Consider the following 14971-nt stretch of genomic DNA (forward strand, 5'->3'; position numbering starts at 1 on the left):
GAACTTTAATAATACTGAATGAAGTATTAATGAAGTAAATTTATAAATTGCATGGTTTATAATGGCATTATATATCATCATGTATATAGTTATGCAATTTCCTAGATGCTGCACAAGAAAATATATTCTACTTTTTAATACCATGCAATTATCTGCAGAGACTAGCATTTTAAATAAGCTAATCTGATAATTTTCTGAATTTGTAACTTCCTGTGGTTGATATAACCATCCCTTGAGCATAGGATAACATGTAAATGACTTTTATGGAGGGGGAACACTACATCAAATAGTGCTCAGGGTCTGCTCCTGACTCAAATCAGGGGTCACAGGAGCCCATGGGATGCGAAGGATTGAATGCAGGCACACAAATGCAAAGCATAGACTTAATCTATTCAACTTTTTTCCCCTTAAGTCCCACTTTTCTCTTTCTGTTTGCACAGCAAATATCATTATTACAACAAACTTTGAGGCAATTATAAATAGAAAATTGATTGCCTAGCGTCAGGAACCTTCTAGATTACTTTGTCAGCATTTTTTTCCCTGCAAATTCATTTGTGTATTTAAACTACCCACTTTTTCCAGTAGAGAAAAGTGACTATGTAAACCTATTTAAGCAACCTTGCAGTTCATTTCCAAGGGCTCTTTGTAACTCAAAAAAGTTATCATTTTGTTAACCTTGGGTTTGCAACATGCATCTAAAAATAAAATTATGAGGGTCATTGATGTAGCTCAGTGATAAAATACTTGCCTTTTATGTGGGTTCAAGCCCCAAACACTGCAAAAAATAATAATAATTTAAACTCTGAGAGTAGGTTTATTCCCCACCCCTCTTTTTATTTTCTCTTTTGGTCCTCTGTCCGTTTTAAAGTTGTTTGACAGTTACTCCAATATTTTATCTTTTATGTACTTCTAAGATTGTGAATTAATGAATAAATCCGAGAGAGTCCTTAAGGGAAAACAAAAGGCCTCCATCTGTGTGGTGATTTTCGAGAACTGTCTACTTCTTGTCTACTTCTAGTATTTTAAAATTACTTTTTAGGGGCTGGAGTGATAGCATAGCGGGTAGGGCATTTGCCTTGCAAGCGGCCGACCCGGGTTCAAATCCCAGCATCCCATATGGTCCCCTGAGCACCACCAGGGGTATTCCTGAGTGCAGAGCCAGGAGTAACCCCTGTGCATCGCCAGGTGTGATCCAAAAACCAAAATAAATAAATAAATAAATAAATTATTTTTTAAAGGAATTTTAGTGCCTATATTGACTTTTTAAGGGCCTAAGCTCTAGAACAGTGCTCAAGGCACTTGGATTGCAGATGGCCAACATGGGTTGAATCCTTTGCAGTGCATATGGTCCCCCAAGCCCCACCAAAATCAATTCCTGAGCATGAAACCAGGAGTAAGTCTGGAGCACAGTCAAGTGTAGCCCCCCCCCAAACAAAATTAAGTAAATTAGGAATAGTTTGGCTTCCTTAGACTTCCTAGATGCCTTGATTATTACAGTGCTCATCATTTCACCAGTATTTCAGTTCTGTATACACATTTAAAATTTTTTATAATGATTATTTTTTACTTTGTAACTTGTGTTTTTGGTGTAGTGTCTACAAAACCGTTACCCTAATTTAGGTCACAATGAATTATATACTATAGTTTTCTCTGCAGGTTTTCTAGTATTTATTCAGAAACATAATTCATTTTCAGTAAATTATTGCATATGTGTGAAATAGTACCTAATTTTATTACTTTGCAAGTGACAATCCAGTTGTCCCAGCACCATTTATTGAAAGAGAAACAAATTCTTCCTGTAGTGAATTATTCTGGGACTCCTGTAAGTCAGCCATATTTCTGAAATATCAATTCTGTTCCATCAATTTTTATATCTTTCCTTATGCTGGTATCACAATATCTTTCCTGTTACAGTTTGGTAGTTTCATTTTGGAATTGAAAGTGTGAGTTCTTCAACTTTGTACATGTTTCTAAATTGTTTTGGCTATTACAGATTCCTTATGCATTTTAGGATTATTTTGTCAATTGGTTCCAAAAATAAAATAACCATCCACTTTAATAGGAACTGTACCTGTAGATCTATTTGGGGAGTAGTGACAACAATATTGAATATTCTCTTCAGTGAACATTAGATATAGGAATCCTTTCATTCCCCTCAGCAATGTTTTATAATAATAATGGTATACTTTTACATTTTTCATTCAATCTAAATGCGTTCCCACTAAAATGGATTTGTGAACAGAGAATATTTAGTTACCTAAACGTGTATGCTTTTGACAAACTGGTACAGGGGAGTTGACTTGCTAAGAGAGTAGCTGGCAACAACACTCCCTAACTAGTAGGCATCAAGAACAATAGATGAAATTTTAAGTGATAAACTGGATGTCCCAGTTACTAAATTTGTCACCTTGGGTGAATGAATTCCCTTGCCATTTTTATTCCTTAAGAACAGATCTATGGGGGGGATTTCAGTGGGTTTTCTGTTTTTAAGAAAATGAGCTATACCATAGATTTTTGTGAAGATTAAATACTGTAATCCAAAGAAAAATGACTAGCACATGATATGCAGTTAGTAAACATAGGTTATTGTATTGATAAAACACCATCATCCTATTTTGTCTTCTCCCATAGCAGGGCTAGGGATCCATAATTACATGTGGGATATTCCCTATTATCGAGAGTTGAAGCTGAAGAAGACTGAAAACAACTGTTCAAGTTCTTCAAATCCATTTCCCGTTATGAAATAGTTTTTTTAATTGTTTCCATCAGAAACCCACCAATGCCTTTGCGTCATGAGATTCTCTGTTTTGTTGGTATATTACAGCTGGCCAGTTGGCTGGAAACTCTTCTGTCGAGATGTATCGCCAAGTGCTCTTGTCTGGTTGTCGCTGTGTGGAATTGGACTGCTGGAAGGGACGGACTGCAGAAGAGGAACCAGTCATCACTCATGGGTTCACCATGACAACTGAAATATCCTTCAAGGTACAATGAATGAATATTTCCAATTGATACTATTAGAAGACCTGATATCTATTGGTAAAGCCTCCTAAGCTAGGAAGTTCCAGTGACCGGTGCTGGAGAGATAGCACAGCGGGTAGGGCGTTTGCCTTGCACATGGCCGGCTCAGGTTTGATTCCCAGCATCCCATATGGTCCCCTGAGCACCACCAGGAGTAATTCCTGAGTGCAAAATCAGGAGTAACCCCTGTGCATCACCAGGTGTGACCCAAAAAGAAAAAAAAAGTTCCAGCGACTACAATTAAGTCCACACAGTATGCATAATATTTGCATTTTAAATACTAATATGTAGCAGTTTGTTTATACAGAGTTGATGTCAGATTAGTTGGTTCATACTAATTAGAATCAAAGGAAACTCTTAAAAAGTTAAATATTAATTTAACTATTTATTGCTCCTTATGACCACCTGTAAAAAACACGCAACCCGGAGATTCTTCTTGCAGCGATTTATTCAGAGACCTTCTCATGCAAACGGGAAAGAGGAGGAACGAGGGACAAAGGAGGAGGAACCCCCTAGCTAGGCAGCTTCCCTCCTTATATACCCCTCGCTGCTTGCTTACGCCCAAGTGTCTGCAGCTGATAGACTAGTTACACTCGTGGAGTGACAAGACATCCTGATTCCTTATCAGGTGTTGTCTACGAAGCACGGTGCAATTAACAAGAAACAGGTGTCCACGAAGCACGGTCTTGTGGAGGCTCTCCACAACCACCTTTCTTTTTTTTATTCAAACTTTTTATTGAATCACCATGTGGAAAATTACAAAGTTCTCAGGTTTATGTCTCAACAGTTATACAATATTCAAACACCCATCCCTTCACCAGTGCCCATATTCCACCACCAAAACCCCAGCATTCGCCCCGCCCCCACCCCCCCCACCCCCGACTGTATAACTGATGAATTTCACTTCATTTTCTCTTTACCTTGATTACGTTCCATATTTCAACACAAAGCTCACTATTGTTGGAGTTTCCACCCAAGAAAGACAGTCCTACTACCAAGGAAGCATTTGAGAATTAGTTTTCCATTGCTGAGAATGAAGAGATATGTAGCCCCACTGCTCCAAGTACATAACTCTTTTTTTCCCCTTTTTCCTTTTCCTTTTTTTTCCCCCCCTCATCCCCCTTCCCGCACCTCATAGTATGGTGGATGCCACACCACGTTTCTCCCTGAAAATGGGAAACAACCGGGAAAGAGGGATATTTCCTCTTCTCGGCCGGCGTGGGGCTGTTGCTTAGTTCACAATCCAGAGAAGTGGCTGCTACATTAATAACTTTCAATATTTCAACAAAAACTCACTGTTATTATTTGGAGTTTCCCCCCCCCCAAGTCAGACCTGTTCAAAAGGAACCGTTTCACATTGGTGACAATTATAGATGTTACCGATTTTGGATTTCTGTATAAAGTCCAGGGAAAATTCTGCCAGAAATTGCATAGCCCAGCTCATAGTCCCAGCATATTGCTGTAAGAATGGAATCAAAGTCTTTAGGCGCAGAGGGTCCGTTTCACTCTCAGCAGCTCCGAATTTATCTGGGCCGAGGGTGTGCTGGTTACACCCACTTTCCATGATTCCCTAGGAGCCCCAAGTGTAAAAATCGAATACCTCTGGATTAGGAGTCTTAGAAGATGGCTCCTGCCATGTGGATGCTGCCGCTGCCGCCATTTTCCGTGCAGGAAGACAGGGTGGGGAGGGAAGATCCACCCCCGAGCAGCACAGAGTTGCAGCCCAGTTCACAGTCCAGTGCATTGCTATTAGAAGCTGCGCTGGATGCCCAAATGTGTTAGATCTCTGGAATCAGTCTTTAGGCGCAGAGGGTCTGTTTCACTCTCAGCAGCTCCGAATTTATCTGGGCATGACCACCTTTCTAACCAGTAGATTCATAATAGCTATGATCATTCATCCATCCCTAAACAATGTGGTTTTATGAATTTTTTAATTCAATATATATTGATTCATATAATTGTCTACATTATTTTGTGCCTTCTTGTTTTCGATCCCACTTTGTTTGGGAAGAGCATCAATATTATTATCTAGCCTGTTTGCTTTCTTCAAAAACATTATGATAATGATGGCATTAAATATTAAAATTTAATTATTTTATAATATTCATTTCCATGATACCCAAGTGGAATATTGACTGTCACAGTCCAGTGTTTAACACACAGCTACCAGTGATCAACTCTGGCAAACAGTCAGAGTTTGTGTTATTGGCTTATGTAACAAGGGAGACTACATATCATGGTCTCCCTAACATTCAGTGAAAATGTTAGAGAAGATTTACAGGATTTGGGTTTGAATTAGCTGATTTGGGTGAGGATTCAAAGAAGCAAAGTTTTGCTGTGGACAGGTCCTACCAGTAGTAGGAATAATCCTATGATTAGGTATCTTAATAAATAAATCCTTTCTAAAACTGATAAAGCAACCAACATCAGTTGTCCACATAAGCCAAGAATTGAGGGCATTACTTTCTGCAATGACTCCATCCTATACGAAGTGAGTCTCTTGTTCAAGCTTAAAGACATTTATGCCCAGATATTCGAGGCAAAGTCCTCAGTATTCAGTGGTGAAAAGAGACGTGTGAGCTTTAGGGTACATTTTCTCTTCACTGACTAAGACTTCTCACTGCTCTGAAGGGAATCATCAAAGAATGGCCAGAGGCTACCTCTGTAAAGATAGATCTTAGGGCATGAGCCCCATTACCTGATTGTCAGAACAGAAATGACTCTGGGCACTAAATCTTAATTAACAATAGAAACAGAGTGTGAGTAGCTAAAAAAAGAAGTGGGTTTAAGGTCATTAGAAATGAACAGCCAGAATATTGGATTAATTATAGGTTAACCTCACTGATATTGGTGACAGAGTTTGGATAGAAATAGTCACTTGTCAAAGTCTCTGCTGACTGAAGGGGAGCTTGGTTGATTGCAGCCTTAAGTAAGTGGTAAAATCTCGATTGCCTCAAGAAGACTGGGTTGGGTTGGGTTGGGTTGGGTTTTTAAATAAGAAGATTTGAGTAGTACTGTTTCAGAAGCAGGAGAAGAAGAAAAATAATCAAATATAACCGTTAGCCTTGGGACACTTGAAATGTCAGAAAATAAACAGTAATCACTTGGGAGAGCAGCAAAAGTGAAGCAAGACTTCCATAAAAACATGAAACAGCCTGATTTCAGTTTAGATAAATGGACTTCCAGATCAGAGACACTATATTTGACAGTAGTAAAAATGAATTCAGAAGAAATATCATTAGCATCTTGAAATATTTTTTTCTTCACTGTATCTAGGGAATTTGATTTTTCATGATTTTTATACACTGTGGCTCCAGAATAATGATGAAAAAAAGACAAGACTTCATGGAATTTTGCAGCAGAGTTTAATAGGGGGTTAACCTTAATTTTTATTTTGAAACCTGAAATTAAGTCCTCTTAAAAGCTTTTAATTGTTTTTGATGTCAGATCACTGGGCTTTTGTTTCATTCCCAGTTCCTCTCAGCTCTGGCAAGCATGCGTTGTTAGCTGTCTAAGATACCTCTCCTAACCTAGGTGGGTTCTTTATGAAAAAATGGGAAATCAATGGCCCTGTTATGGGTGAGTGCAATTTGAACCCATCTGTCTGTTGATGGATGGAAGTGGTCCTGAAGGGAAACAGCGCATCTTGATAGAGTCATTACAAGCTAAAGGACTATTGACCTTGTGCACTGACCCACTGCTAGAAGGGCCGCCTACTCCTACACATCATCAGAGCCCCTGTGAGTAAAAATTAGATTTTTTTCAAATATATAACCCCTCAAGGTTCTTTGACTTAGAAGAAAGTGGAGACCAAATAAATACCCGGAAAATTCCAAGGCATATTAATTTATGTGGAGCTTTGGCTCCTTGGCCTCATTCATTAAGGTACTTAGAGTGTCTCCCTATACACTCAACTGCACATGTGGTTCTTCTGTCACATCTGCCATCCCAGAGGCACTTAGGATCGCCTTACTGTTCCTGGGCTCCTCCAGAAACCAAGATTCCAACCAAATCCCCAGATTTGCTTGCAAATTTAGAGACTAAAAGACTCCGCCAGATTCTGTGGTAGAATTGTGGACAATTAGGGGGAAGGACAGAGAACTCAACACACTAGTGATTGTCCTGGTATGTCCCTAACAATTGCCTTGTTCTGCTTTCTGGGCATGCATGCATTTAGGACAGATAATTTTAGAAAGGATAGGGGAAGAGAGATGAGCCTGCGAGTGTAAATCCCATCATACTCTGTGACAAGTATACAGAGCTAGAAAGACTCTTCTGCCGTGACCCCTGGACTAGGGTGGTATAATGATAATCTCACATGGAAACACTGAGAGTACATTCCCCTCAGCTTTTTGTGTAAGCGCAGAGTTGGCACCTGAAGGAATGTCTCTTGAAATGTGGCATTTTGACACCTCACTTGCCTCACGCTTACCTCAGCCCTGTTCTACACAATTACTAGCATGTGGAGTGCTTTTTCAGAAGCCAGTGTATGCAAAGCTTTGTAAGAAAGGAAGGGAAATGGGAGACAAGAGTCAAGGCCATGCTTAATCTACCACCACCATTACCTCAAATCTAAGATCTTCTTTAGTCCCTTCGCTGCCACCCCACTAACCTCCCTGCTCTTCTTTGAGAACATGAGACAGATCTCACATCAGAACCGTTGCAGAGGGCCCTCTCTTCTTAATGCTCTTTTTCCAAATGCTCTTTAAGTGCTAGGATTATCTCTCACCTCCTTAGAGTTTTTCATAAATATCACCAATAAGGCCTTCTGGACCCACTGTTTTATATTGTAACCATATTTTGCACCATTCCATTCTCTTGCTTAGTTCCCTCTCATCAGTTTAATGTGACTCTTTAGCACAGGATACTAATCACTTCTACCATGCTTATTATAATTATTTCATCTGTTCATTATTTGTCTCCTGGTCACATGAAAGTTCCACAGAGACAGGTATCTGGACTGTTAACTAATTTGTCAAAAGCATTCCACACAGAATCTAGAATATACTAAGTGCTCAATCTATGTATCTTTGAATGAGTTTTCCCATTTCATTGAAAGCAAATACACAAATAAGAGCATAGCCTTCATTTTGAATCTTTCTTGTCTTGGTTCATCGAGCAGGTGAACTTTACCTTTCACCAATTTCACATGTGAAATAACATATATAATGGGTCAGTAGGTGGTGGAAAAGACCCTCTCAGCATTTCCTAGTTTGAGCTATTCTGTACGAAGTGTATGGCTTTCGTGGGATAATTAGATTATCTGCAGTAGCCACTGTGCAACAGGAAAATCAACTCAGTCTGCAGATTTCTCAACTTTATGTGACACAGTTTATCAGCTCTCAGCCTCACTCTGTGATCTAGAAAGTTTTTCTGTGATGTATTCCCCAAAGCATAATTTCTGAGTGGCAGTTACCACCTTATCGTATGGGTACAAATAAAAGGTTATGTTCTGGAAATGGGGACTGTTGTAATTCAGCCTCTTAATAGAAGGTTTTTGTTTAACTCCTTTCCAGATTCACTTCTCTTTTGTCCCTTGTATGAGCATTTTTGACTTTTCCTCATTGTCATAGCCTTTCTGATGGTTCTGGCAGAGATTTATCACTGATTTTTCATTCTCTCTGCTCTCACTTAGTCTGCTTCTGCCCTGCACTAGTCACCTGTTCACACCATCCCCAAGCTCTGCTTTTTGTCCCTTCAGGCAGCTTCTTTGTAACTAGCAATGGTACAAGATGGAAAACTGGGTAATGTAATCAAACATATGATGAAAATATATTAAATTTGAGTGCTTTGTTAAATTGAGTATGTATAAAAATAAAGCTTCATTCTTTGAGAGAAATGACAATCTAGGATACAATTTCACTGCTGCATAAGTGCTCACGTAAAATGGATATGCAAATACTCCGTGCTGTTGTCTGTCAAGGATAAAGAATTTCAAGGGGAGTTTTTCCCACTGGAGGTTAGTAATTGAGCCATACGGTTTATAGATTTTGGAACCCAGTGTTAGGACTCTATGAAAAGCAGTTTTGTTTAATAAGAAGCAATTGAACAGTGAGGTACTTTCACATCCAGTGTGTACTAATGATAGCTTATGTGCTAGAATGATACTTATAAAACTTATAACTGCTTTTCTGAAACTGAAGTATTCTGTGCACCATGCAAAATAAACCAAAAGGCATAAAATACCTAAAGTCCTACAATGGCACTTCCGTAGTTTTCAGGTGCTCTAAACTAAAGTTACTTCAAGAAAGGCAGACAATGTTCTTTTTTTATTTGAAAGGCTGAAAAGATTGCTACGGCAAAGCTGGTATAGTTCTTTTGTGGGTTCTTGGGTTATTGTATGTAAGATTAGTATTGAAACATTATCAGTGTTTATGATGACATAGTCATGCTATATAACTATGTCATCATAAAACTGATAATGTTTCAATACTAATCTTACATACAATAGTTACAGTTATATAGTGGGCTAGAGCGATAGCACAGCGGGTAAAGCGTTCGCCTTGCACGCGGCTGACCTGGGTTTGATTCCTCCACCCCTCTCAGAGAGCCCGGCAAGCTACCAAGAGTATCTCGCCACCACGGCAGAGCCTGGCAAGCTACCCATTGCGTATTCGATATGCCAAAAACAATAGCAACAAGTCTCACCATGGAGACGTTACTGGTGCCCGCTCCAGCAAATCGATGAGGAATGGGATGACAGTGACAGTGATAGTTATATAGTAGCTTTAAGAAAGTGGCTTTATTCCTCAGTGTCCTATGAATAAGCCTCATGCTGATTGCTCACTGGTTCCCATTTACACATCCTTGCTTGGTCCATAGTGATTTTTCACCAATTCTGTTTCCTGATGTCTCAGAGCTCTCAATGTCCACCAAGTCTGTTGCTGATGCTTTACGCTCTGCTTCTCCTAGCTAGTGTTTGCTGCTCTTTTTCACTTTGACTTTCATTAGGTTTCCAGCCATGTTGATGTCGGCGGGCCCCACAGAATGGCTCATGTGAAGTGGGGAGGAGAAACACGGTCACTTTCTCCCAATGAGCCTCTGTCACCCGGGACCCAGGGTTACTGGGTTCTTGTCTCGCCTCACAGAAAGGGATTTCAGGAGTAGAGGAGCAGTGAAGTTACACAGTTTTTATTTGGAGGTTTTGAAGGGAAGGAGGGAGAGAAAGTGGGAGAGACTGGAGAGTAACGTGCCCAAGAGAGAACCCGGGCTCCCCAAGGGCAGAGAGAGCCCCTACACACACCCCAGCATTAGACAGGAAAGCATGGAAGTACACATCTCAAGAGGGGAGATGCGGGTGACACATGTGCCCAGTTACCACATGTGTTCGACCACATGGGTTCAAGCAGCACATGGGTTCCGGCAGCATACGCCCACCCTTCCTTTGTTCAAGGTGGCCTTTATAGCGTTTCTCCATCTTGCCCCTATGTGGGGCTTCTACCTAGGTAAAAGTCGTTGCTGGAGAGGTTACCAAGGGGTTTAGGAGTAGTGATGGTCTTCTTTGAAATTCCTTTCCTGGCTTTTTGTTTCTGCAGGAGCTTCTGTTGGAGGGGGTTGGTCCAGCCTCCCAAGGCACCAGTTCTCCATGAGGTCAGGGCTGTTACTTCCCAGGAAATTTGCTGCCATTGTCTTGGGAGGGGCCTTCTCTATCTGCCTGCCTGTCTGCCTACATCAATGTGGTGCCTTTCCTGCTCTCCAAGTGGCCATTGCTGTTGGTCCAGGCATGAGTGTAGAGTACAAGAAAGACTGCCATCCATTCAACTCAAAGAGAGAATCAAGAAAGGGAAAGTGGGCTAGGAAGATATCACAGATATCACAGGGGTTAAGGTGTTGTCTCAGAGATTTAATTTCAGCACCACATGTGCTCTCAACCTCTCTCATCACTGCCTGAAGTGACCCCTGTGCACCACTGGTTGTGGCCCATCCACCACCACCCAAAAAGAGAAGTTAATTCCCTTGTGTTCCCCCTTGTAAATGTTCGTATTCCCTATTCTGTATCTGCCTTGCTATCTCTCATGTTGGTAAGATTGCAAATGACCAATTAAACGAACTACAAAACCTGGTATCGCTTCCCTTTCCTGAGTCACTGTCACTGTCACTGTCATCCCCGTTGCTCATCGATTTGTTTGAGTGGGCACCAGTAACTCCATTTTGAGACTTGTTGTTACTGTTTTGGGCATATCAAATATGCCACAAATAGCTTGCCAGGCTCTGCTGTGCGGGCAGGATATTCTCAGTAACTTGCCGGGCTCTCCAAGAGGGATGGAGGAATTGAACCTGGGTCGACCGCGTGCATAGCAAATGCCCTAGTATGTCCATAAAATAGTTTCCCAGCTTCTGGCTGAAGTTATAGAGATGAACTGGTGTGGAAGGGCATGAGCTGGGGAGATGGGAGAGTTAGGGTTTGAGGGGGCTTGGGAGTAGGCAGAGGAGAGGAGAAAAGGAAAGAAAAAATGGAGAATATAAAAGAACATAACTGGGATTTTGAGATGAGAATATAACTCTGAAATCAACTGTGAAGATTTCAATCTCAGCTCTTTCATTTTCTCACAGCAAAATCTTGAGTTATTTTTCTCACTCGCCTAAGCCACTCTCTTTTGAACTCAATGAAGAGGCTAATAGTACCAACCTCACTAAAATGGTTGCAAGCACTCAGTGACACTAGTTAATACACAGAATTTGCAATTGAGTGTTCAATAAATGCTAACCATGGGCATTAAAGGCCACATCTCAGCACTCTTTTATAAGCACAATAGTTATAGTAATACATATGCAAATTTTGATTAGGTCGGAATGAGGACAGGAATTAATTTATTTGTAAGACTGCCATAGTAGAAGCTTTGAGTGCCTCCACATACAGTCCTCAGTATCTATTTCACTTGGAAGCAGCCAGAAGCCCAAAATACAAATGAAACACAGCTCAGGATTTGGTTAATGGCATGGCCCAGAAAAAGCTGAGAGGGGAATGGCAAGTGGGCTAGAAGGGTCGACTGCCAACCTGTTCAAAACTGTAAGTGCACAACCCAGAGTTGAAAAAAAAAATAGAGAAGAAAAAAAAAAGAGAGAAGCATGATGGGAAATCCAAGGCTGTGACTTTATTTAGGCCATACCAGCATCCCTGATGATTTTGGAGAGTTGCAAACGCAGTGAAGTAAGTAGACAAAGGCATAAACTCTCCACAAGTCTGACTAGATTTCACATTAAAAACTAACACACCCAAATTTGGGGCTAGTGCCTACTCTCTAAGGGAGAGAAATCCCCCTGGGCTTCAACCTGACTCTCAGTGAGAGTCAACATTATTAAAGGCACTGGATGCTTCTAGAAGCTCAGATGGAGTCAGTCTCAAAAGGCTATTAAAGACTACTTAGACACTTATTTGCATTTGAAAGCCCTTCTTTAGAAGGTCTTTGGTCTTCCTGAAGGCTGGGGCAGAAAGATAGCCTAAAGGGCTTGAGCCTTCATTTGCATGCTGCAGTTATCCCCTGAGCTCTACAGAAAACCAACACTGAACCAGAGTAGCCCCTTAGCACCTTTGGGTGTGGTCCCCCAAATATTAATAATAATAATAATAATAATAATAATAACTGTTAATGCAAGACTCAACCTTGATTGTAAGCTATAACCATGAAAGTGTTTACTGGACGTGAAGGTGAAGAGGGGATCAAAGTTCAAGCTTCACTGCATTTACCTTTAGTGTCCAGTGTTAAGCTTTTCTTAAGCTAATAGTCACACTAAAGCAGTGGGTGACAAGCTAGATTCCCTTGATCCACAGTGAGCACCTGCTCCTGTAAATTAGGTCCTATTGGAACGCAGTCACAACATTTGTTGCCATATTACTGTGGCTGCTTTCAAGTCTACAAAAGGCAAAGTAGAACATTTGGCCATAGAAACAATATGCTGAGGAAAGCGTGGACTATTTAATTTCCTGGCCTTGATGAGAAAATAAGAACATTGACCTCAGAGTGAATAGAGAAACAAATGGAAAAACAACCAGATAAATAGATGGGTTTCTTTCATTAAGAATTTTGAGAGCTCATTACTCATTTGAACAGATGTGGTAAGCATTTTCGCATTTTCTCGACACTAGGAAGAGGGCAACGGAGAACAAAGTACTGATACCTCCGAAGTTTACCTTTCAGCGGAGAGAAATAGACTAAAATCAATACACAATATGGCAGCCAGAGATATGTGTTATGAAAGGTAAAGAAGAATATGAGATGTGCTGTGTTCAGTTAGGACAGTGGGATGTGGAATTTATTCACATAAAGTAGAAGCTGAGACAGCCCCTTCTGCACCACACCTCAACATTAAGCAAGGAAGTCTTGCTTTCATATAGGAGCATTCCTGGCAGAAGTCTTGAAGATGCACAAAGAAATGAACACAAAGAAACAAATGAATGCACTAAGGTGAAATCATGTGTGGTATATTCTGAGAAAAGCAAGGATGTCAGGATGAGTTAGGGTGAACAGGAAAAGAAGATGAAATTTGAGAGATTGCAGGTGTCAGATCTGATAAAGAACTTGGATTTTGCTCTGAATGGGATTTTTTTGAAAGGTTTACTCTAAAGGAGTGAAACCATCTCACTCCTGTTTAGGAGCAATCACTCTAGTTGTGGTATAAACGGGGGCCAAGCGGTTAAAATGTTAAACAGTGGGGAAGCAGTTGAAAGGCTCATCAATCAGCCTGTTAGCTTTTGATGCAATAACAAGAAATCCTAAAATCTGGGTGGTTTTGAACCAGGAAGATTTATTTCGCATTCAGGTTAGATGTTGGCTGTTCCTTTGATCTATATTGTCTATAATCCTTACAGAAACAACTTTAATCTGTGATATCACCGGTCTGAAAGCAGAGGCAAAAGAAAAATGGCAGAACCGCAGCATAGCTCTTATAGACCAGTCAGAAATAGCATGCCACTTCACCAAAACAACTATAGCAACAACCCCCAGGGTCACAATCCTAACTCATCAGCTCTCACAAAAGGGCTAGTGAATATGTGGAACCAGTGAGTCCAGGGACAGTGGTATAGATTTAGAGCTGGAGGGTTTTTAACAGTCTGGTGGTGGATTGAATAGATAACACACATATAAGCATCATCAGCATTCTAAACCATATTACTCAATAATCATATTTTAAATAGTGTTTGCATCATGATGATTGCACTGGAGGTACTGAGTTAGTTGTGATTATCTTTTGCATATATTTTGATAGGGTTACTGATAAATTATAGGGTGTGAGAGAAAAATAAGAATGACTCTAAGGGGGGAAAGAGAGAGAGGGGGGAGAAAGAGAGAGAGAGAAAAAGAGAGAGAGAGATAAAGAAAAGAGAGAGGAAATGTGACTCCCATAGAGGCAGCTGGGGAAGGGTGGATGGCAGGGAGAAAACTGGGTCATTGATGGTGGGAAACATGCACTGGTGAAGGGATAGCTGTTGGGTTATCTGATCATGAACAGCTTTGTAATTGTGAATCTCATGGTGACTCAAAAAAAAAGTTTTTTTAAAAAAAGAATAACTGGGGGCTGGAGCGATAGCGTAGCAGGTAGGGTGTTTGCCTTGCACGCAGCCAAACCGGGCTCGATTCCCAGCATCCCATATAGTCCCCTGAGCACCGCGAGGGGTAATTCCTGAGTGCAGAGCCAGGAGTATCCCCTGTGCATTGCTGGGTGTGACCCAAAGAGGAAAAATAAATAAATAAATAAATAAAAATATAAAATAAAAAAGAATAACTGTAAAAATGACTCTAATGTCTTTTGCCTTGCTTGATATAATAGGACCACTTTTAAAATTCTTTATGGGTCATATCCAGTGATACTCAGAGACTACTCCTGGATCAGCATTCAGAAATTACTCATGTCAGTGCTCAGGGGAATATAGGAGATGGTGGTGATTGAACCGAGTCAACTACATGCAAGGCAAACGCCCCACCCACTGAACTATCTCTCCAAGCCCAAGAGA

General features: G+C 40.6%; 1 protein-coding gene across 3 annotated transcripts in view; it reads left to right on the forward strand.

Moving 5' to 3' along the window:
• Positions 1–14971, forward strand: part of PLCB1 (phospholipase C beta 1) — a 797636-nt gene that overhangs the window by 584163 nt on the left and 198502 nt on the right. For all 3 annotated transcript variants that reach the window (XM_055133540.1, XM_055133538.1, XM_055133539.1), the window contains one exon: positions 2825–2982. In XM_055133540.1, coding sequence (XP_054989515.1) covers positions 2825–2982 — 158 coding nt within the window. The remainder of the gene's footprint in view (positions 1–2824; positions 2983–14971) is intronic.

Source organism: Sorex araneus, chromosome 3, assembly GCF_027595985.1.
Source record: "Sorex araneus isolate mSorAra2 chromosome 3, mSorAra2.pri, whole genome shotgun sequence".
Classification (NCBI taxonomy): Eukaryota; Metazoa; Chordata; class Mammalia; order Eulipotyphla; family Soricidae; genus Sorex; species Sorex araneus.